Consider the following 26,051-nt stretch of genomic DNA (forward strand, 5'->3'; position numbering starts at 1 on the left):
TCAGCGTTAATCTCGTTGAAATGACGTTAACGTCACAACACGGCAAATCTCCGTTAACGAGCTACCGCGGATCGCCCCGTGCGTGGGGCTGGACGGCCAACACGTTAACGAGCTAACTGCGCTAACACACTAGTTCCCACCCATGTAATTGAGCATTGCGTGGCACATCCAACATGCTGTTTTACTTTAGTCCATGACGCGCTTACCTTCAGGGTCATACGTCACATGAAAACCAAAATAGTTCCAAACGCCACATCTGAATTAGGGTGGGGGAGGTTCAGTTTGCCATGTTGCAAGGAGAGCTTAACTTCTGTCTCGCTAGCTTGCCCTGCGCTCAGTGAATCTGCGTTCGACTACTCCGCCTAGGCTGCACTGTCGAGCACAGATCCACTGAGCGCTCAACACAGACAGCATCGTCAGAAGGAAAGTTGATAAAATAAATTAAAAATTTTGTATTGTTCGATACATATGCGTACCGAACCGAAAGCACTGTATCGAACGGTTCAATATCGATACGAGTATCGTTGCACCCCTAATATATATATATATTTATATAAATTCCCCACTCACCCCTGCGGGCGGTCTATCCTTCAAGCTCGGGTCCTCTACCAGAGGCCTGGGAGCTTGAGGGTCCAGCTGCGGTGTCTTAGCTGTTCCTAGGACTGCGCTCTTCTGGACAGAGATCTCCAATGTTGTTTCTGGGATCTGCTGAAGCCACTCGCCTAGTTTGGGAGTCACCGCACCTAGTGCTCCGAGTACCACTTGGACCACTGTTACCTTCACCCTCCACATTTTCTCGAGCTCGTCTCTGAGCCCTTGGTATTTCTCAGCCAATTACGTGGCAGCAACTCAGCACATTTAGGCATGTAGGCACGTTCATCTGCTCAAGTTCAAATCGAGCATCAGACTGAAGTGACTTATGTGGCATGGTTCAGACTGCTGATTGGTATTTTCCTGAATAGCCTCTCTAGGATTTACAGTTAATGGACCAACAAAGGAGAAAATATCCAGTGAGCTCTTCTATATATACAGACAGTATGTACAATATGAATCCTCCACAGATCAAACCCTGGTGGGTTACATGAATAGGATGAGGGACCTATGGATATATATATATATATCTCCATCCATCCATCCATCGATTCGCTTCTGCTTATCCTTTTCAGGGTCGTGGGGGGTGCTAGAGCCTATCCCAGCTGTCATAGGGCAAGAGGCGGGGTACACCGTGGACAGGTCACCAGTCTGTCTCAGGGCTAACAAATAGAGACAGACAACCATTCGCACTCACATTCACTCCCAAATTCACACCTATGGGCAATTTAGATTGACCAATTAACCTATCCCCACTAACTGCATGTCTTTGGACTGCGGGAGGAAGCCGGAGTACCCGGGGAGAACCCACGCAAACACGGGGAGAACATGCAAACTCCACACAGAAAGACCCTGGCCTGATGGTGGAATTGAACTCAGGACCTTCTTGCTGTGCGGCAACAGTGCTAACCACCGTGCCTACCAGAGATGTAATCTGATTACTTTTTTCAGGTAACGAGTAAAGTAAGGGATTACTATTGCAAAAACGGTAATTAGATTACCGTTACTTTCCCGTAGGAACGCTGCGTTACTAAAACTGTGATTTTTTTGCGAGAATGTCTCATGACAATGACGTAAGCGAGTGCGACGTTCGTGACAACAGCTGTGTGCAGATCAACAATGGATCATATATCAGTGCGGGAGAGAGTATGAGCGTGCAGCGTTTAAAGCGTGGAAGTACTGACCTTACTTTGACTTTGAGTCCATAAAAAGTGACAAAAACAATCCGTTGTGCGTGGGAAGAAAACTTCTTTTTACAGCGAAAAAAAACCCCCCTAAACTTCCAAGCAAGCACCGAGTGCGCTACCACGTAATGGGAAACTCACAGAGAAACTCGCGGATTCTTCAACTGACCGCTGCGGCACACCTGCACCGGGATAAACCTCCGCCTACCCCACTCCTGCTTTACAGGTGAAAACAGAGCAACAGGACCGCTAGTCTTTGATGTTATTTATTTTCTGCTGTGTTTTACTTGCATCTATTTGAAAGAGTGAGTGTAAACACAAAAAAAACTAATATTTTATGTGCTGAAATGTGCAGAAAATAAGTTTAAATGTTAAACAAATTTCTTCCAGTCAGAGAATGTTGCATATAATTAAATTTTTGCGTGATGCATAAAGTTAAAAGGTTAAAACTAATAAAACAAGTTTTAAAAAGAGACTTTTCCATTTGATTACATTTTGTATGATGGATTATGCAGAAAAAGTAGAATTGGGCTGAAAGATCTATCGCTTTATCACCTATTCAGGTTGTAAATCATGTTTTTAAAAAGTAACTAAGTAACTAAGTAATTAATTACTTTTGAAAATAAGTAATCAGTAAAGTAACGGGATTACTTTTTTGGGGAAGTAATCGGTAATTAGTTACTGATTACTTTTTTCAAGTAACTTGACCAACACTGGTGCCTACATATATCTCTATCTATCCATCTATCTATCTATCTATCTATCTATCTATCTATCTATCTTGGTTAATACCTCAAAATACAATAAAAACAGCGGCAGGTTCCAAATTCTTATAACATGTTGGTCACAATCCTGCAAAAAAAAAAAATAACTCAAACCCACTATTACACCATCTCACAGGGCTAGAGGTACAAGAGCTCTCACACGTGCTCTGTGCTTAACCTTGCAATATGTGCTGTAACCAAAACAGCTCAAACGACACTCACACTATTGTCTAAAAGAGGCTGTGCAGTTGTTGCATTCAGTGGCCCTCAAAAGGTAGAACATTATTTTTTTGTGCGATGCAGTGAAGTGTGAAGTTTGTGTGTCCCGTCTATACGCCAGCACACAAGTGAATTGCTACAGTTTGGCAGAGAAGAGCATGGGAAACATGTACAAGCTTGTTTGAGTGGATTGAATTAAGCCATGAAAGAGATTAATCTTTTTTTATTTTTAGACACATTAAAGGGTGTGCTGACATTTTTACAAGTCTGTCTTAAAGAAAAAAACATTTCAGATGACGACGAGTGAAATGAACAGATTTTGTTTCCTGTCCCTTAAACAGAAATAACAGAAGTGATCTCTTTATAGCCAGCATTAGCAGAAGAGGCTCTATTGGCAAAGAGCTGAATGTGATGAATGCAATCATCACAGTACTTCAAAAATTAAAAAATCAATTCTTGTTCAAACCAGTATTTAGCAATTTAATTATCGTCAGTCATTTGGTCAAGGGATCATTTAAGTAAATTTTTATTTGGCATTGATGAGTATTTTGCCAAAACTAGACTAAGATTCTACAGATTCGAAAGCTAAAGGTTCATGCTGGAATGCTAACGTGCTAATTTCTACTCACTGTTGAAGCACATTAGCAAGCCAAGTGTAACACCCTTTTCAATAGTTGGGATACAGATTTTAATAATTACATGAGTACCAATTGCTAAGGTTCGACTGCTGGAGCAAAGTGGATGAATGAGTTTGAGGAACTTTTATTCATTTGGATAATATGAATAATAACTTACATATACAATAAAAAAACAATAGCATTACATAAAAGGAAAAATGGGCCCAAATAATGGAAAACAATAAACAAAACATACCTCCGGGGGATTTGACTCAGTGTCTCTAGTGTCAGCTGACACCTCTTATTTGAGTGAGTCCAGCAGTAAAGTCTCTCCTTGCAGGATGTGCAGAGGAACAATGAAATGCAGTTCTCTCCGACCACTTAAGTAGAATTTGTACATTTCAAAGTCCATCCAAAGAATTTCAATTTATTTTGAGATCATACATGTTAACGAATCCTGGAGGGGTGGCTTGCCATCTTTGGACTGGGTCATCAATGAGTCATTCATCAAAAAAATGTTCAAAACTTGTTAGAGTAACATTAAAAAAGAATCTGCTGTTTAGACATTCATACATACGTTCTTTCTTATCTTTTCTTCATACATACTAGCAACAGCAATAGCTGCTATAGCCATTAGCACATCATTGTTGATGGCTTAGCTTGTTTCTGAACAAGAATGTTGAGAAGTTAACTCACCCAGAAGAGTCCCAGCAATTAGAAAACTCTCCTCCAACTAAACAACGGTTGCCTGACAGTTTGTTTCCATAGCTTCCTCAGCAAAATCCAACAAAAGAAGGCAAACACGTTTCTCTCTTGGGTCTCCCACTCTATATATTTCACAGATCATCAGGTTTGTGAAGTATATAGATTATATCTCATCAAAATAATTTTACTTAATAAAACTTTTTAATTAACTCAGCATTTCAACCTCACTCATAATTGAATGAAACCCTTAATAATGCTCTAGGGTTACTCAAGATTTTGCTAATTAGCATTCGGGCATTTTTCAAAGCACACATGGGAAATCAAAGTATTGTACAAACTGAAAATTTGAGCTGTTGATGCCAATAAGTGACAAGGTAGAGGTTTGCCAAAGTAGCATAGTTTGTCCGGAGTAGGATCTTAAAATCTGAAGCAAATCAGCGAGCCATGTAACAGCTGAGATACTTTACTTAAAAAATGATTCTACTCACTCAGAGTCTAAATACCACATGAGACGTCCATCCATTCATTAATGTCTCTTAATGTCTTTAAACACTTATCCACTTCAGGGTCAGTGGGGGCTGGAGTCTATCTCAGGGGACAATGGTCAACAGGCAGGGTACACTCTCGACAGGCTGCCAGTGGTCACAGGCCTAAAAAAGAGATAAAGGAAATCATTCACACCTTTGGCCAATTTAGAATTACCACTTAACCTAACAAGCATATCTTTGGACTGTGGGAGGAAGCCCGAGCACCCAGAGAGAAATTTTCACATTTATACTGCAGGAGCCACTTCTATTATCATTGTGCATTACAGGCAAAAAAATACTACTCAGTTTTCATTGAGAGCTGGTACTTCTAATACTCTTAATACTCTTTTTTATGATCTCACTGTATCAGACAGACTTTATCTCGTTGTTAGTGTCATCCATCCATTCTCTTCTGCTTATCTTTAGAAGGGTCACAGGTGTGCTGGACCCTAACCTAGCTTCCATAGGGCAAAAGGTGGGGTACAACCTGGTAAGGTCGCGAATCTAACACAGGGCTGACACAGAGAGACAGACTGTTAGTATCATGCTGTTTAATTTTTGTTGGCCATTAGCTGAGGTGCTACATTGTATCCTGCAAGGACCAGGAAAAACAAGGGGAAGTAAATATTTTTTAGACAAAAAATAGCTCTATAACTCTAGACTATTTGAATATATACATCCCTAATTTCTATATAACTAGTCTAAACTAAAACATTGGGTCACTTTGTCAGACTATACGTCAGACTATACAACTTAGCTAACTGGCAAATCAGTAAATGTTAACCCTAAAATAATTTCACATCCAAAGTTATATGAATGCTTTATTTTTGTTTTGAACACATATCATATAGTGTTATTTTCCTTCAAAATTTCAGCTTGTCTCAACGTCATAAATGGCCTGTTTAATGGATTCCTGAATGCTGCAAAGCTGAGAAAACAACACTGATCACTTCATTGGAGCTGAAAGAATGTGGACTACTTTTAGCTCCCACTGGTGCTTTGGTCCTTCTTTGTTCATGAGAATAGAAGCAGCATTTGGGCCCATAAATTCCCAGTTATATCAAGTTAGAACAAGCGGATAGCAGTGGAAGCCCCATGGAAAAGATTTTTTTTTTAAATTCACTTTATGTTGAAACCAGGTCACCACGTATGGAGTTAAGACGAAAATCCATAGAGAATATTGAATGAAACACAAGATTAATTTTTAATTTAACATTTGTTCACTAACATGAACCATCCATCCATGCATTTTACTTCTGCTTATTCAAAGTTGCATCCTGGTTGAAGAAACATCCTATTCCCCAGCAATCCTTTACAGTTTCTCTTGGAGTATCCTCAAGACACTTCTGGGTCAGATGAGGCAGTCCTGGTCTACCATTAGTCATCGCAATGGCTCTGCTGTCAAACAATCAGAGATTGTCTTCTGTTTTTTTTTTTAATCATTCTACAATGCATCTTTTGTCCTGTCTTACCCCCATCACTCCAACCGGTCACGGCAGATGGCTGCCCCTCCCTGAGCCTGGTTCTGCCAGATGTTTCTTGAGGTTAAAAGGGAGCTTTTCCTTCTCACTGTTGCCAAGCACTTCCTCATTGTTGGGGTTTTTCCTCTATTATTGTAGAGTTTACCATAGAATGTAAAGCGCCTTGACTGCCAACTGTTTTGGAGATTTGAGCCCCAGCGACCCCGGTATCGGGGGGCACAAGGGGCGAGATTCCGTAATAGGCTGTAACTTGAAGTCGTATCCATAGAAACCTCTGAATCCCACCTAAACCTCATATAAACCATTTCTACAACCACCAAACACACATACACACACGCAACCAGTTTTTGCTTTGTGCAATCATTTCAAATGTTGTTGCCAAGCAAAATAACCCAAGATCCTATGTACCGCCTGGAAATGCTATTAATTGCCATGGTAACCAGAGCTGCTCCAGGAAACACTGTGGAGCTGTTCTGACTTTAAGGGTGTTAGTCTTTCTCTTCTAGGTGAACGATGAAGTGAATGATGACGACTGTTGTTTGCAACTTGACTATATATTTGATTCTGGGGTCTGACTATGTTGCAGGTTTACACTTCAGGATGAAAAAACTTGACAAATGATACATTCACGTACAATATGTGCTCACTTTTATTCCTTCTGGCTTTTGCAGAGAAACCAACAGTCATAGATGTGGGCATCTATATCAACAGCATCGGCCCTGTGTCATCCATTGATATGGTGAGTTATGGCTTTATCTCCATCGTCTGCCCCATCTGCACACAAACACATTTGTCCACTGCCCGATATTAGCATCATCAGACACGAAAGCTGTCATTCCTCATGCTGTATTTGGAGGCCACGTGGCCCATCACAGCTGTTTGTGTTGCGGCAGAAGCCAAGAAAGACAGGTGTGGACACCCTTTTTGTTTCCCTATGTCCTATGAATAAGCTTGAATTCATCAAGTTGGTGAGTTTAAAATTGCTGCTATGAAAGCATTCTGCTATTCAATTAGACAGCAGTTTGGGTCTCAGTGGAGATGAGCCTCATTTTATTCCAGTTTTCTTCATTTAGTTACTGCATCTTTTCGACTGGCATGAAAATCACAAGAACAAAGTTCAACTGTGAGGGGGAAAAATGGGTTTGGAGAAAGACCAGGATATGGATCAATGGCTTTTTCATAATGGAGGGTCTGATCAGATTCAATAAAACATATGAAGAGCTGAAGCTGAAAGGTTGATGAGCAGTAATGAGAAAATAGCTACTTTTCAGACAACTGAAAGCATAAGCAGTCTGTTATTTGGCCTTCAGTGGAGTGCAGCAGACTTAATGGAAGCAACCTCCTATTATTTTGAATCCAAAGGGTCTGTTCTGCTGCTGTCAATAGAGTCACATATGCATATTTTTCTCCTTTAATTTCTGTCTTCCAATATAAAAAATGTATTGGTTTACAAACAGACTAAATGATGAAAGTACTTCATCTGAACCTACTCAGTCACAATATACTTAGCTGGAGCTGTTGACTGGCGGTGTAAAATATTCCCAATTATAAAACAGATGCAGCCTTTTTGTATTCAAGCCCAATGGACTACATTTTAAAAGAGTGCACTGTACAAAGTTGTTTTAAGTCTACCTATTACACTTTCACTGTGGACTCCCACAGCAGAGGATGTTTAGGTTTTCTCTGAAAGTGAAAGCGGATAAATTCAATTTGGGATGCAAAATGGTGTTGCTGAACTCACAGTTCATTAAGTTGATTTCCTACTTTGTACTCCAAGGAGCCGGCAGGACTCGCACAGTCATTTTGAAAGATAGTCTTTGGAACTATTACTAAGGTTACCAAACTGTGACCAAACCAAATGCCAGCTAGGGCCAGTGTTTGACACTTCTTGTCCCGGTTGATTTGCTAACACTTCTGCTTGGTGTGTTAATGCAACTGAAATGGGGAGGGAAAACACAAGAGCGCCTAATTTGTCACGAACAGTACAGAGAAGCACCTAATGCAACTTATTACGGCTCAGCCAAACACATGTCCACTGTTTTGACAAAGAGGTTAGTCTACAGTAAGCCTTTTTGTCATTGTATAATCTATAGCTATGTTATTTTCCTCTGCCTTCTTCACAGTAAAAGCCAACCTGTATTTCAGCAGATGAACTCTTTTAATATATAACTCTCTGAAGTTCCCTTTTTAAAAGGGACAATGCAGTTAAATATAGCTCCAATATAGAGCGTTAAACTGATGGGCTGCCTGTAGAGTTTATAGCTATTGGTAATTTCCAACCCTTGATGATGGCCAGTAACCCTAACCCCTAAAACTAAGGCCTGATTTAGACTTCTGCAAGAAATCGACAGTGGAACTTTTAACTTTACGCCATAACCTTTCATGTAACCTGACGTGTACCTCCGGAAAAATCTAACTACATGTTGGGTCGACCAAGCCTGCAATGAGTGAATGGCATGGAAGGTTAAAATGAGTTTCTGGTTATGCTGTAGATTTCTTGCAGAAGTCTAAATCAGGTATTAGTGTTTCGAGAGAAGGACCATTAAGTACGTTTTGATGTGTGTCAGACTATTTTTTTGTGCGGCCATTTTTACAGCAGATTTTAATTGACTAAAACTAAGAGACGACATTTTTGGCTTTTGACTTTAGTAGAATCCAAGTCCTTTGATTGTACAGCTCTTTCTACTCTATTACTAAAATTTTGTTGTTTCTGGTTTTATTGTTGTTTTTTTCTAAATGTTGTCCATTTATCCATTTTCTTCCACTTATCCAATTGGGATTGGGGGTGGAGCTTATCCAGTCTGTTGCTGCGCTACCACAGAGAGGCAGACAGCCATTCAGAATAACCCAAATAAACAACATGCAAACTCTACCCATGAAATGCAAGGCCAGCATTTACAATTCTTCCTTGTATATGTTGTGCTTTCAATGTTGCTGTTTGCTAATTCCATGGATTTCCTCTGGAATCTTTTCACAATCCAAAGACATTCATATCAGGTCAGTTGTTGATTCTAAATTGGTTGTATGTATGGATGTGAGACTGTGTGGTGGTTGGCTGTATCCCTGTGTTTCTGTAATGAAATGACACCTGGCGAGGGTGTACCCTGCCTCGCTCACACCCTATAACAGTAAAGATAGGCTCCAGAGCCCCGGTAACCCAACGTTTATGGATGGCTTGTTTTCTGGGACCTGTGCTACAAAAGGACTTCAACATACCCCAGATATCTTTTTCTTACCCTGCTTCTCTAACCTTACATATTATCACCAGTCAGGCTGATGTTGATGGTGGCTATCAGCTCATTGGTCAACTCCAATTTTGAATTAAATAAATTAATAAAATTTTATTTATATAGCAGCTTTCTAGAGTCACAAAGTGCTGCACATAAGATAACAAATAATAAAAGGGTTAAAGAGACAATATAAAACAGGCAGAAATTTAACCAAAAACAGTTTTAAAAAGGTGAGTTTTGAGTTGTTTTTTAAAAACAACTACCGAGTCCACAGCTCTTAATGTATGAGGGAGAGAGTTCCACAGTCTCGGGGCCACAGTGGCAAAAGCTCTGTCACCCTTAGTTCTCATCTTAGTCTGTTTTATAGCAAGTAAGCCCTGATCAGATGACCTCAGGGACCTGCTAGGGACATAGGGCTGTAGCAGATCGGAGATGTAGGGAGGTGCCAGTCCATGCAAGGCTCTAAATGTCAAGACCAGGATCTTAAAATGTACTCTAAATTCAACAGGAAGCCAGTGTAGCTGAAACAGCAATGGTGTCACATGTGAATACTTGGAGGACTTTGTCAACAGTCTAGCTGCAGCGTTTTGCACAACCTGCAGACGATCCAGAGAACCTTTGCTTAGACACATAAACAAAGAGTTACAATAGTCCAAGCATGAGGAAATAAATGCATGTATAGCTATCTCCAGTTCAGGGTGAGATAAAATAGGGCTTAACTTAGCCACATTTCTTAAATGATAAAAACAAGACCGAACCAGAGGTTTCACGTGCCCATCCAATGTGAGAGTTGAGTCAAAAGTGACACCTAAATTCCTGATAGAGGATTTAACATACACAGAAAGAGGACCAAGGGCTTTCACTATCTGGGATACAAATCTGTCCGGAGCACACAGTTTTCCCCTCGTTGAGTTGGAGGAAATTTACAGCCATTTCCCTATCTATGAGTGTATTTATATGAATGAGGAAGTGTTTGCAAATGCTGACAGGACTAGTAGCATTAGTATATTTTATTGAAAGACAAAACTACAGTATTAGAGAATAAAAAGAAATTATAAATAAAATATAAGGAAAGCTGACCAAAACACTGACTGTGTCAGTTAATAAACTAATCAGTATCACAGCTCTATCATTAAGATGTGTGAAGTCCTGACTTATAATTACAATTGTGTATTCCAATAAATGAACTGGCTACGTTGATTAGATGTGCATGAGCAATCTGAGCCTTATTCTTTTAGCTGCAGCCCCGGTGGTGTTCAACAATCTAAGAGGAAGCAAAGAAGAAAAGTAAGTTCACAGCGGCAAGCAGGCTTACTTGGGTGCTCTGTCTTTGGATTGTTTCACTGTATTCAGACGCGCATAACAATACAATTGATTGAAGCCAACAATGAAAAACAAATTCATATTGATCCTAAGTGGGGGCACAGAGAGCCTTTAGACACTACAATCCACAGAAACATCCTAGAATGGCTTCTGAATTGTTGTTGTTGTTTTTTCTTTGTGTTGTGATTTTGGGTCTCGGGCCTACCGTACCCTAGTTACCAGGACTTTGGAGAACGTCTTTTAGCAATCAAACCTGACGTCTTTTGATACCATAGGTTTCATTGATGAAGGGCCAGAGCAGCAGCGTGAGGTAACTGAGGAAGTCCGCTCTGACAGCTCTACTTTTCACTCTGTGAAAAGCGATCACTCTTTTGAGATGGATGTTATAAATAATTTCTTGTAATTTCCCCCTGTATTTGTAAGTAATTATAATCAAGCATTAGACTGGCACTTAAAAATGCAATAGAAGAAGAGTTTTAAATGCACTGAATGCATTTAATGTATATCAGAGGAAACAAAAAACATAAAGTGAAATCTTAACAATTGTAACTTTGTGTTAAACATCTCATGAGAATCCTTTTCTGGACTGTACAGTGCTGCTCCTTTACAAGTATCCACCCACCTACATGTTGTAATTAGCATAATAGAAGCTAATGTATGGCAAACTGATCATTATTCTAACAGAAGCCCCTTCAGGGTGATTCAGAGATTCTTGATAACACTGAAGGGGCTCATTTTCCCATGATGTCTTCCTGCCCCCAGATTCCTGCTCCTTACACAGCTACATAAGTACAAAATGCATCAATCAAGTGACACTACTTAAAACAAGTCAACAAAAAAAACTGTAAAAATGCTTTTGTTACAAACTAAATTAAACCAAAGTAGGAAGAAAAAGGAGTGAGAAAAATCTCTGTGGTGAAAGAAGAGATGAGACACTTGTTGCTAAATGTAAAGTCTGAAAAAAAATAATTGTGGCACTGGCCACGCCCCCAAATTTGCTGCGTCCTAGTGGCCCCCTCTGACAAGATTGTTGTAAGTTGGTAATAATGTAATAATCATGAGAATCAGTAAAGCGATGTTTTTTACAACAGATTATTATGGATTTCAAAATTATAAATATTATTTGTTTTTCGTATGTGCCTATTTTACATGATATCAACTTTAATTAATGGCGCATATTATTCTTTTTTTTTTCTTCTAGTAACCTAAATCTAACAAGAGCATAATAAAACTGGAAATTCTGTTTTGGTGTGTCACCCCAATATTTTTAGTGTACTGTTAAATACATCCCAGTTTTGTTTTTTTGTTCTTTTTCTTATGTTAAAATGAAATGTGTAGTTAAAATTCTTTATACTGCTAGAAAGAGGAAATAGGCTGTATGAGAAAATGAATTTGATGTCCCTAATTGTGGTATAATTTTTTAACTGGTTGCTAAGCCTGAACACATCATATACTTTTTTTTTTTAAATTGTATTTATACAGCACCAAATCACAACAACAGTTGCCTCAAAGTGCTTTAGATTGTACGGTAATGACCCTACAATAATACATTGAAAACAGAGAAAACCCCAGTAACCATACAACCCCTATGAGCAAGTGCTTTGGCAGCAATGGGAAGTAAAAACTCCCTTTTAACAGGAAGAAACCTCCAGCAGATCCAACCTCAGAGAGGGCTGGCCATCTGCTGCGACCGGTTGGTGGTGAGTGGATGAAGACAGGAAAAAACAGAATTTAATTATACACCCACTGGTCACTTGTTTGGGGACACCTGTTCAACTGCTTGTTCTAGCAAACATCTAAGCAGCCTGTCACATGGCACGTGAACAGTGGTGTGTAGGCATGTTGAAGTTCAGGTCCAAGCATCAGAACAGGGTGATTTAAGTGTCTTTGCGGTCATTGGTGCCAGGCTGATTGATTGAAGTGTTTCATAAACGGCTGATCTATTGGAGTTTTCCCACACAACCATCTCTAGGGTTTACAGAGAATGGTCATCTGACAACAGAGAAGATAGTTAGTGAGACACAGTTCTCTCGGTGAAAGTGCGTTGTTAGTGTTTGAGGAGAATGGAGAGACTGCTTTCAAGCAGATATGAAGACAACAGTACCTTAAATATTCACGTGTTACAACCAAGGTATGCAGAAGAGCATTTCTGAATGGTCAACATGTCCATTGGGTCAAACTTGTTACTAGTGAGTTTTTAGCATACTTAATTTAAAAAATCTGTGCATAAATAGAACATGTAACATAAAAGATAAAAACATAAATCAGTAGCTCAATATAAAAATGTGTAATAATAAAGAGATGAAATAAAAACAAGAATATAAAAACCTGATATCGTAAAAAAAATAGAATAGGCTACATAGAGCCATTGGTTTTACTTTGAACTTCACTTTTTGAAATCTTAATATTAAAATTTTAGCCATTCCCATGTTTCTTTTTAGGGGCTATATTACAACAAAAGGGTTAAGTTCTAACTTGGCAGTAAGCTCGCTTACCAGCCACAGATTGTGCATTACTAATTAATTATGTTAATTATTGCTTACTCAGAAAGTCTAGTTTAGTGACGTTAATTTGCAGAGGCAAGTCCTAGCATACAGCAGTCGGCTAAAACTCCATGTGTCAGAATAGGGTGAAGATTTTCATAGCCCTAACTTTAAGACTTAACAAAAATATGTGAAATATTAAAAGAAAATCTTATTGTACAGTTGTTTTAAAGGGGTAAAATATCCAAATATCCAGTGGCCTCAAAACTCTTTTTGTATCAGGCTGAAAACACAGTTGTACTTTGTAATGGTAACAAAGTAACGCATTATTGAAATAACATTACTGTGTGAATAATCCAGTAAGCAAATTTGTAATGCAAGAAACTATATAATTGTAACTGTAATCTTATTACTGAATTTAATGTACAGTAATGCGGTAAATTACTGTTATTGAAAATGTGTAAAAGCTTTACTTTGCAACGTGTTACAGCCAACACTGTCAATGAGTACTGTAACGAATGTATTTCTTCGTCAAGTAATTCAATGAGATACTGCATTACTTAAAAAAAAAAAAAAAGTAATGCGTAATATATTAGTTTTTGGGCATAACCAGTAGTGCATGGTAGTCTCACTCATTTTTGGAACCTTTTTATGGAAGCTCTAAATGACAGCTCTCCCAGCGAACAGCTTCACATTGTAATGGACTCGATTTGCATTTAGTATCATTTTAAGCATGTAGGCAATCCAACATCCAAAGGAGTAATTCATTTCTGAAATAGGCCCAATGAGAAAACTCATTAATGATGCTTAATTATGGTAATCAGGGAAATTTCAGAGAGACAGAAGAAATCTAGCATATAACATATTTTTTAAAGTTTATTTTGATGAAGGGTGCATTTGAACAGAATCTATCATTTTTCTCCTAAAACTACTGTGACTGTGCCTGTTACCTGTGCTTTGTTCTAATTAAAGCTAAAGAGGTACACCTGTGCCTGAGAAAACAATACTGAGGGGGTGCTGCTTTGATTCAAATATGACAATATGACAAGACAAGAGAGAGAATATGCTGGAGGTAATTCGAATGGTACGAGCTCCAAATGGCATGTTGCTTAAGGGTCACCATCCAAGTACCCTGAACTTCCACTGATGTTGATTTAAAATGTAGTAACCTGAATAGATCTTGCACTCTCCTAGACAGGAAGCAGTGGCCAGAAGAAAAAAAGGAAGTTTTCAGTTAGCCCAGAAAACAGGAATGCTTCACCAGAAAGCCAGTGGAAATAAATTAGTCCTTGTTATGTTGCTATGACCACAAGCAATCAAGCAGAGATGGGTTGAGTATCCAAAAATTGTACTCAAGTGAGAGTAGCATTACTTTAAAATATTATTACTCAAGTAAAAGTGAAAAGTAGTCGGCCAAAAAGTTACTCAAGTAAGAGTAAAAAAGTAGTTTGTGAAAAGACTACTCAAGTAGTGAGTAACTGGTTGTAATGTTCGATTTATTTTTTTAAATGAATGCAAACAAAAATATCAGACAAACAAAAATAAATAAATATACAAATTTTAGTTATTTCAAATAGAATGTATGTAAAAACAAATTAAGGCACAACAATTCTAATTTCTAGATTAACTTTTTTACAACAAAGTCTTTTTTAACCAATACATACAGTAAATAATATAAATATATGCACAGTGCAAACAGAGAAATTAACAGGAGAAAGGGGGGCACAAAGAAATACTTTTCTTTCTTATTCTCATGTCTAGCTTTTAATAAATAATTATCTGATTCTTACAACCAAAGTTTTCATCTGATGTAAAATGCATAGAAGTCCATTACTGTATATAGTAACTATTAAGTCTAATATATAAACTAGTAAGCTATAGTAGTTTTTCCTTTGGGAAGGTACCATCTGTGCAGTGTGTAAAGAAAAATGTTGAATTTATTTAACTATTGTGGAAAAATAATTGATTTTTGTGCATTTTTTTTACACGTGCATTAAATTAAAGTCGATTACGTCGATTAAGCATTGTGAGGCGGAGGGTGGGGGGTGGTTCCCTATTTGTTTTTCTGTGAGTTGGCAACCCTATTAGTTAGGTTGTTTAATATTTCTGCTAAGTACTCTTTAAAATACCAGAACAGGGAGTATGGTGTAGGTTTAAGTTTATTAGATTGGTCAGTATTGCTGAACTATGAAATATTTTGGGTGCAGTGTATTTTTTGCATACAGGTATAACATAATAGCTTTAGTATTTTGTTTTTTAAAACTTGAGTATCAACTCCTACAAAATGCAGCGAGATATAAAAAAAACCTATTATACATTATACGGGATGCACGGTATCGGCAGATATCCAAATTTATGATTCGGTATCGGTACTGGACATAAAAAAGTGGTATTGTGCCATCTCTAATAGTAAAGCGAAAGGTACCCTTCCAGGTCCTTATGAAATGCTTTGGGTTGTCAGTTGAATCCAACAGAAAGCCTAGTGGCGTCAGGACACAATTAGAGCAGAGGCTCCAGCCGTCTATTCCAGCCCTAACCCTATGGGCTCAAATTGTGGTCATAAATATTTTGTACCTGTAAATCAGTTTTGTACTGATTTGTACTACAATAATTTGTGTGTGTGTAAAAAAGATTTGTATGTGTAAAAATAATTTGTGTGTGTGTAAAAAAGATTTGTGTGTGGACTGCTGCCTATGCTGCAAAAACCCACAGAGCTCAGCAGCCCTCGCAACAAATTCTGGATCCTTTGCTTTTAGTTACAATTAGCAGCACATCCTGCATCTGATGTGAAAGGACCTTTATGCTGCCCACTGTGACTCACAGCAATGGTCCTGGGTCAGCCCTGACTTTGTGTTAAAATAATCCTTAAGTAATAATGGTATTTCTAACCACTGATATACCACAACTTTATCCTTTCAACAACTGCTGAAAGTTACAGGACCTAGCTTCTATCGGATATTTATATAGAGATCCTCCAGCTTCAAACTGTATTACCCTTCAAGGACCTGCAGTTCAAAAAAGTGCCCCTCCGACAGCCAAACCCATCTGTTCTCTGATTGGATAGTTAAATTTGTGATTGACATGACATTGACCAATCAGATGAAAGGAAGAAAAATAGGGTCAAAATTCGTACTTGTAACTTTGTTTCGCATGTATTTTTTGGCTAAATCCACACACAAATCTTTTTTACGCACACACAAATTCTTTTTACACATACAAATCCTGATTTACAAGTACAAAACTGATTTACAAGTACAAAATATTTATGACCACAATTTGAGCCCATATAACCCTAACCTTAACCATAAACTTATCTCTATCACATACTGTTTTCCAAAGTGAGTCAGTATCTGAAAGTGAACAGATTTAACGTACATAATGCTTTGTTAGGTTGATTTTCATGTCAGACGTAAAACACGTGTAGATTCATGTGTATAGACTCTCATGCCTCCCAACGCGTAACATACCAACGATTTGTCACAGTCGTCGGTATGTTATGCGTTGGGATGAGAAAGTGTTGAAATGTCACTTAACTTTGGACCTCTGACTTCTTCAAGGTCAAAAACAGCTTAGCCCTGTGATAGACTGGTGACCTGTACACGCCATAGCCCATCTCTCACATTATGATAGATGGATCTATCCGATAGATTGGATAGATCGCTACCATATGGCAATCTCATTGTTTGACAGCTTAAATTATGTCAGATACTGATAGTATGGGACATTAGAATACTTCTTGTATAAAAGACAAAGTATTGAATGTTTAATTTTGTCCTTGTAAATAAATGAAAAAGTCTTACTTTGCTTGTTTCACAATCCAATTTCACCAAAATTTGGAAAAGTTAAATATCTTTGATCACGCAGTTTGCTGTACCTGTATCACACAGCTAAACTGCCTTTACAGCTCCATCACTTTGGAGCCAGAGAACCACATTTTACTTGAGTTTTATGCCTCTTTTCAGTTCAGCAACTTTCTGAAGCCTCTGCTCCCTCCATCTCTCTCTGTGCGAATTCAAACATCAAAATGACAGCACAAATTATGTTCTTTGAAGACAGAAATCATATCATGGAAAAATGGATAAACAGGCCTCCCTTTATGCTCGGTAAAAACATAGACGACTCAGTCACCCACTCAGGGTTGAAATTCCCCAATTTTTGCATCAACTTTTCCATCTTGGGTATGTTGTTAAGGTTTACCTTTGTGGTCGGATCAGCATGCACCACAGCTACCACAGCAGGTCATAATTTATGGAAGACATAAAGTGATATGATGAATTTGACATGTGTTCTTAAAAGATTTACAAACATGAAATATACATGTATATCCTTTATGGTTTTATGTTTTTTTCACATTCTTTCAACAATAAACTGATAAAAATCAAGTAGCCATTCAAATGTGTGAATTCCTTCTTTTTTCCTCAATTTTAACTGACAGGAAGACAGAACAGCCTCTTCAAAAAAAAAGCAACAACACACACACACATGTGCACACACACTTGGGAGTAATAGAGTTGTTGTGAATTAAAAACTCAGCAGCCTGTAGTGGGTCACTGGGGCATGGCTGAGCTCAGCTCGCTGTGGGAGTCCAAACTTTGTCTCAGCGGAGAACAGGATCCCGCTGCGACCGTCCAGTGATTTTCCTCTGCGTAAGCGCTGATTGGCTTCACCCCGTCAGGGCCGATGGATGCTGGTCAGTGGAATGTGAATCCCCAGCCGCCTCCGGAGTTCTCTGGACTGGAATTAGTGCCAAGTCACAACTCTTTTATCTCTCCCTGTCCACCTCTGCATCTTCACCTCTCTCCCCCCCCCCCCTTTTTTTTTTCATCCACTTCTCTGAAAATATCACAAAGCTAAACAGAGAGAGAAGGAAAACAACTAATTTCTTCAGCTTGGCTTGGCTTTTTTGTCAAAGCTCCACATTTCCACTGCACTGCACTCGTCGTGTTTCTTGAGTCCAATCCATCATGTGTCCTGTGTGTGTATATGTGTGAAAAACTAAATAACACAAAAACAGGTCAAATCCTCAGTGTGCCATCAACTCACAATCGTATTGATCACACAGAAGCAAAATGACAACATATTCAGCAACCAACTCAAGGATGCTTCTCATCTGCCTTTGAACAAAACATATTATCGCTCCTCATTTTGCACTCGCGGTAATGGGCACAGGCCGGGATGATGCAACGCCAAATGAAGCTGATAGTAATTTAGGACATACTGTGATGAATAGTTGAGTGATTAAACGGCATTAGGGGCATTAAAGTCAAGTGAAAGTGCGGGGCTTTTATAGCTGGTGCTGGGAGAGGCAGATAACAGAGCCAGTAAATTAACTGACAAAGATGGACACTGACATCTACACGATGCTGTCGATGTCTATGCTTGCCAGTGAGTGGGTAGCATTTTGAATTTGTTCCTCTGCATTTGCACAACACCAGTATGTATCAGTTTGCAGTCGAATTTATTAGGACCATCTGTTCCGTCATTGAAACATACTAAAACCAAGTGTAAGCTATAGTACCATACTGATAACAGGCATCAAAATGTTATGGTGCTGTGTGTTACCCAGTGTTTTGTATTTAAGTTCTATTTCTTGATTATTGGTTATTCATGGTTTTGTTCTCTTGATGTTATTTGTTGTTCTGGCTTCTAGTTTAAGTCACTGTCTTCCTTGTGTTCCATGTGTCATATTCTTTTAGTCTGTCTTTCAGTGTCAAGTCTGCGTCTTTTTGTATTGTCTCTTGTTTCCTGTTTTATTTTGATAGTCCCAGTCCTGCGTGCAGTGAGTCTAGTTTTGCTTCCCCTTGTCTCGTTATGTCTAATTAACACCCGCTGTCTCCCTCCTGTTTCCATTCCCTCATTACTCCTCTGTATATTTAACCCTTTAAAACAGGTCGGAGCGGGCACGCTCTGTTTTGCGTAACTATTTTTAAATCCCGGTAGAACTGCAACCACGTAAGCTAACACAATAATTTTTTTTGCATATGAAACCGGAGGAGTTGTACTTACATCTTATGCCATCAGCTTGTCCTAGGTCACAGTTTCCTTCCACATATAGCTTTGCAAAAACTGCATAAAAAGCGCTTGCAGCAACAAAAACATAATATTCCAGAAACTTGCTTTGCCGATCCGATCAGCTGTTCATAACACATCCTACGTTGGAATAGACGTCAGCGGGAATTTTCCCATGTCCGCCATTACCTGCCCGAAACCGGAAATGTAGTTTTTTAACCATCAGGGCCTCATGAGCCTATACTGGTGTTTTTAAAAGTTATCTTTGACTTTATGACTTTCTGTGTCGTTTCTGGGATACTTAGGACTCATATTGCACTGCTGGAAATAGTTTATTTTGATGCACATGCTGCTTTTTTGCAAATTTGCACTATAATATTTATTTTCGTTTTTCCTGCAGTATATAAAAATTGGTGTATTTCAAAAATAAAACTATGAAGACACTCAAAATAAATTTCCTGTGGTAGGAAACTATTTTGTGCAACCTTTTTGTATTTACAGTTTTGAGGGATAAACCTCTTAAATGTCTCTAACTAGAAATATATGTTAAAAACACAAAAACGATTTTCAATATTTTTGTAGTTTATTGCACTTTTTTGCAATTTATGTAATTACTATGCACTTAATGTATACATATTATTAAAATTTGGGCTGTAATGGTTGTATTGATGTATAGCAACTTGAAATGCTCCCAAAAATGGCACTACAGCATGTAAAAATACAATATAAGCTCTGGTGGACTTGGTTCTACGGTAGGTCTTAAAGGGTTAAGCCCTGTGCTTTCCTTTGCCCTTTGTTGCGTCATACCTCCTCATGTGTTTCAAGTCTCCCTGTGTTTCTGGTTTTGGTGTTAATTCTAGTTCCACATTTCTAGTGTTCTTTTCTTAGTTCTACTCAAGGTTTTTGGCTTGTTTATTTCGTGTGAGTTTACGTTTATGGAGAAGTTTCCCCAGCAATAAAGCTGCCGTTGTAAGTTATATATCCCTGTTTGAGTCCTGCATTTTGGGTCCAATCCTGCCTGCCACATAGCTTCACATGACACAAAAGATAGGCACACTGTGGTCATAAAGGGCTGGACAAGAGACAATACTCAAGAAAGAAACTGAGAAACTTAAATGATGCTCAGCTGGTGTAAAGGGGCCCAACATGTGCCAGACAAATTTCTCCTAAACCATTACACCATCAGCCGAACCTTTGATGTGAGGCAGGAATGGATCCATACCTTCCGACCATCCAAATGTCACAGCAGAAATCTTATCAGGGCAGGCAATGTTTTGTTATGTCACCTGGTGTGGTCTTCTGCTGCTGTTGTCCATCTGCTTCAAGGTTCAGAGATGCTCTTCTGCTTACTTTAGTTATAACATTTTGGGTTTTGGGGGGGTTGAGTTGAGTTTGAGTTACTGATGCTTTCCTATGCAATCTGGTCATTCTCTTTGACCTCTGGCATCAACAAGGCACTTTTGACCAGAGGACTCACTGGATATTTTCTGTTTTTCAGACCCTAGGATTCAAAGCCACATTCAAAATCACCTAAATCAATTCTCTTCCCCATTCTGATGCTCAGTTTGAATTTCAGCATGTGTACATGCCTAAATGCACTGATTTGCTGCCTTGTGATTTGCTGATTAGATAATATCATTTTAAAAATGCACAATTTTACAGCATGTGTTACAAAGCTACAGCCTTTACTAACAATTTTCTACTGGGGATTTTACTTGAGTCTTTACCAAACCTGTTTGCTTTTTAGGGATTACTGTAGATGATGACAACCTGCACTGATTACTAATTAACTTTAAAAAGTGTATAATGTGTGAAGTGTGCTCTAAAACAGTGAAAAAAAGATACTTTTCAATGTTTAAAACATAGTGATATTCATTAGATTAACAAGTTAACTGTAGATACTTAGGCTTCTATCTATATTTGGTGCAATTTTATAACCAGGTTTTTCAGAACAGTTCTTTAGGCAAGAAATAAAAAGCAAAAAACCTCTAAAAAATAGATTCTGTGTTCAACATAAAAGTTTCCTCTTGACATTATGCATTTTTGCAATTTCACAGCTATTACGAGACAACGTTGTACTGTAACATCTGCAGTTGCTGAATATCAATTGTTGCTTTCATCCAAACACGAATCCTTTAACCGCCAGTGAAAGCTCTTCACCACTCAGTGTCAAAGCAGATAATTTTCACCTGTGTGGAAGTGATAGGCTGCTACTTGGGGCCGTGCAACGGTTTGTGTCACAGCTCGGCTTTTTAATCACAGTCACTGAAAAAGAAACATACTGTATCTCTATACTGATACTGCAAATTATTCACAGTGCTTAATTAGTCATGATCGTACTACGTTACCTATGCCAGCGCCTTATTCAGTGTTTGACTTCAATAGTGAATGAAAAGGATTAATGGCAGAGTAATGTGCTCCGATCCTTTTCTTGAAGGTGAAAGGCTGAAGTATAGGAAACGCATTGTTGGAAAATGGCACAAAGACAGCAGACAGATATGTCAAAAAGACCATCAAAATCATTTAACTAATAAAGCCAATGTTAACGTTTTCAAAAGATCTAAAATAAATAGAGGAGAACTACCGAGGCATTGTGGGTGGCCTAAGGGGGCCAGAGCTGGCCCACTTCAGCAATGGACCCATCCTACTGCCCGTGAGAAGTATTTTCATATTTTTGCAGGTTTTAGTTTCATTTTACATACAGTTTACATACTGTTTACATACTGTTTACATACAGTTTACATTTTCCCCAAGCAATTGGTCTCAGTGACTCAAACATGAGAGTGGTTGGCACCCTCCAAAGTTATATACAGTATCAAATGGCATTGTTTTTAGCTATTAGTAACTCCCATCAAAACACAAAGCAAAATCTTGCATTGGTTGTTCTTTTATGTCCAAGTCAGCTTTATTGTCATCGTAACATACACTGCATACAATATATGCAGCTGTTAAAATATCCAATGTGAGCTGCAGAATGTGTCATTAATATCAACTGTTAAACACAGCTCCTTTAACTGATAGCACATTACAATCAAACGTCCACTACAAAGATGACAATTAACATTTTCTATTTTGATTCTTTAAGTTTTTGAAACTCTTGTCTCTCTTGTCACATGCCATTTCAAACACATCTGTAGTGAGTTGAGAGGGATTGATACTCCCACTACAGACGGCCATTTATATTAGCGCCAATAAATCTGCTTACATGACTAATCTTTGAAGACATGTCATTCAGAGCCGAGAAAAAATGTCCCCGTTTGAAAGATGCCATTTTTCAAAGCTGCTATGTGTATGTGTGTGTACACAGTATCTAAGACAAAGGGGGAAAAGCAGTGTGTATGTTGTCTCCCAGACAGGGTGAGTGTGAACATCTTTTCTTTGTGCTTTTTTATTATTTGGACTGATAAACCCACTGAAGAACAAGTTCTGTGTGAGTGAATCCAGACTTTTTCTGCTTCTTTTCCCTTTGCTTTGATCACTTCTGCTTATTGAGTCCTTTCACTTTTTGTTCTTCTTTCATTGGTAGAGGCTTCAGAGGTTATTTTCATTTTTTCGCCTCTTTTCACAAATCCTTTCTCATCCAGGTTTGAGATTACGGTCGTCCTTTGCAAAGTTGAGCTAAGCAAATTAGCTGATACTTGAGTCCCAGAGATATAGACAGTGAACACATTTATCATTTCGTAATTTAAAGGGAAAAAAAGAGACAAAGAGAGGGACAGTGATTCAGATGAAGAGGACAGATTATTATTCTCACTGGCACGCTATCAATCTAGCACAGCCCTCAGTCTTCTTGGCACAGAGATGCTGCATCTATTAGTCAGTATGTGCAATTCCAAGATGCTATTACTGACCCAAAACACAAAACAGGTCACGGCAATACAACGCAGCCGTGCTTTTAATTTGTTTTGATTGGGTGCTGTCAATTCATTTGATTTTGTTCACAGTTTTCTGCAAACAGGGAGCCGGCAATCAGCACTGTAATTATTTTGATAGTCTAGTGTGTGCCTGAGTTGGGGATTATAGGAGATAATGGAAAAACAATGCTTTTTATTTAGTTTTAAGGTTTTAAATTTTATTTATTTTCCTTAATGTAACGCAGCAATCTTTTTTATTTTTTCCCCCTTGCTCCCAGTAAGTGAAATAAGTACACGGATGGATGAGTGGATGAGTCAGCCAAATACATCATGAATTAGAATGAGATTATAAGGATAAAGAAGTGAATATTTTAACTTGAATAGTATTATAAGGTAAGATGAGGTATAGAAATATGTGATTTATCAACAGTCATGAGAAGCTCTGACAGAATGAAACCTCAAGTTACTGGCAGTTAAGTGCATATTTAAACCTCTATACTGATTTCTCTCTCTTTTTTTATTTTTTATCTAGCATACACAAATGGAAATACAAGGACAGTAAGGCCACATTGTAGATAATACATCTTCCATCAAATCAAATATCATTTCGTTCATCCTCCAGGAAATGCCTGCCTACTTTTGCCACATGATCCCACCAGGAGGAACCCAAGGATCCAAGGATTTTATCCTGATACCTAATAGCGGTCAGGGTGTTGTTGCCTAGCCTGTAGAGGTCTGTACGTCCCTCCATTAATATGCCTCCCCAGACCAGAAGTTACTTGATACTTACTCAAAGTTACTTACTCAAATGGTGGTGAGTCCCAGATTTAAGCCCTATGGAGTGACCTTTGTCCTTTAGATGCAGATGGACCACCGAGTCTTGTCCCGTCAAGGTGGCTCTTCTATGTTGTGCCATGTGTTTATGAAGTGGCAAGGTCACTCCTTTGAGGACACCAATGTTCACATTTTGGACAGAGAAGATGGCTTGAAAGAGGAGTGAAAGAAGCAATCTACGTCCACTGTGAGCGACCATCTTTGAACAGAGGCAGTGGTTTATGACACCAACTGTCTGCCATCTATAATCCAGTTTTGAGATCCCTTCCCAGACGCCTTAACCCCTACTCACGTCCTGGGCCTTTTGACCTCAGGAAATCACATGATAGGGTTTCCCCTCAGGCTGTGCTTTCATCTGTGAAAAGGGCACCGGTGATGGACCTGCGAGATCTGGTATTCTATGGCAAATGCAAGTCGGCTTCACTGTGCCGGGGAGTGAGCACAGGGACCACTACAGGACGTCGGGCTCACAGGCCACCTCATGAAGTCTATTTCTGATTATTTGATCAGAGACATTCACAGCAGTGACCTGCTGGAGGTCATTTTGTAGAGTGCTGGCAGTGCTTATACTGCTCCTCCTTGCACAAAGCAGCAGATACCTGTGTTGCTCATGGGCTAGGGATCTTCTATGGCCCTGTCAGATAGACTGTAGGTAGTAGTCTCTTTGTACATAAGGCCATGTTCAACAGGAGCATCCACCATTATAATAGGATATATTTTACATATGAGGAAAAGCACAATATGGCCCCTTCAAAGTTCACCTCTTCTTCAAAATAAGATTTTCCTATTTCTATCTATTTATATTTATATTTTTTAAAATTCCCGACACCTCAATTAGTGGTGATGGGATACTCCGTATCCATAGCAGCTCCACTTATGTGATCAAGGCTGACAAAAACAGGTGTGTTTTTGTATAAAAGCTTTCTTTGTGCAAGTTAACGGTAAATCGTCTGAAAAGCTTGATTTTCCCTTTTGAATCATGGCTGTGAATATCAGCAGGGATTAGGAGTCCACACTGGACTCGGGGATTCTCATGTTTATTCCTGTTTTATTCGTCCTCCCGTGACTTTGGTTTTCCAACAACCCTGTGCATGCACTTAAACATCGTCAGAATGGAAAGAAAGTGTACACCCTCGGCGCAACGGCAGCCGCGGACGGACTCACTGAATAATTGAGTCCACAGAGATTGAAGGACTTCCTGAAGCCCCACTCCAAACAGACAGAAGCACCTATTTTTGTGGCAGGGCTACTTACTTACGAGGAACACAAACAAGCACACACAGAGATTCACTAACACGGATGCACACACATACATATCTAGCTATCCATCTGTCTATGATTAATACACACATGCAAGGAAAAAACATCAAAGGCTCCAACCCTCTTCAGAAGAGACTCTTAGACTCAAAAAGGGAACATTGTGTTTCCCTCCCTCTGCTTCTCATTTCATTTCTGTTAAATATCCACTGCTCATTTTTGCTTTATGCACTGTTGAGAATGTTTGTAAATCTGTTACGGGTTACTTGGCAATATTTCCATGTTAAAAAGTTTGATTCTAGAGTGGAGATGCGTTTACAGCTGCAGCAATGTTATTTCACTGGATTTAACCACGATTTAGCTTCTCGGTGAGCTGGCCGTGTAAAATAAATATCTAGCTTTCAAAATTGAGTATACTCTTCTTAATTTAAGTCATTCAAGTGCCTCAAAGAAAATCACACAAATATTGGAGTGAAAAGCAAAAACAAACTTTGTGATCATATGGTGGTTTTCAGTCGCATAGTTAAGAAGTATTTCACTTGATGTCATGCATATTTATGTGTATTTATTGGGCACATCAAAACTAAAGAACCTTACTGATGCAGTGAGATATATTTGAGTTTGAGTATGTCTGACTTACAAAGTTAGACCATTGGTCAATGAAATATTAAAGGTCTACCATGAGCTTTGATAAATAAAGCCTAAATGACAAAACAGGCACATTGCTGGTACTGGGTGGGAACCCCCCATCCCCCCTTGGGCCTTCAGACCTGCCTTGATTTCCTCATGGCCCAGATTCACTGACATGACAACACCACAGTGCTGCAGATTTGTTGGCTGTGCATCAGTGAATTCCACCACAAAGGATCTCACCAGATTGAGATCTAGTGACTGTGGAGGGCATTCGAATACACTCAACTCATTGTCATGTTCAAGAAAAAAGTTTGAGATTTGATTTGTGCAATTGTTCAAA

General features: G+C 38.8%; 1 protein-coding gene across 2 annotated transcripts in view; it reads left to right on the plus strand.

Moving 5' to 3' along the window:
* The window catches only part of LOC146360943 (gamma-aminobutyric acid receptor subunit gamma-3-like), a 164,720-nt gene that overhangs the window by 47,604 nt on the left and 91,065 nt on the right, over positions 1-26,051 (plus strand). For both annotated transcript variants that reach the window (XM_084922339.1, XM_084922340.1), the window contains exon 3: positions 6,760-6,827. In XM_084922339.1, coding sequence (XP_084778465.1) covers positions 6,760-6,827 — 68 coding nt within the window. The remainder of the gene's footprint in view (positions 1-6,759; positions 6,828-26,051) is intronic.

Source organism: Perissodus microlepis, chromosome 23 (assembly GCF_051167445.1).
Source record: "Perissodus microlepis isolate ML-2025 ecotype Zambia chromosome 23, ASM5116744v1, whole genome shotgun sequence".
Taxonomy (NCBI): Eukaryota; Metazoa; Chordata; class Actinopteri; order Cichliformes; family Cichlidae; genus Perissodus; species Perissodus microlepis.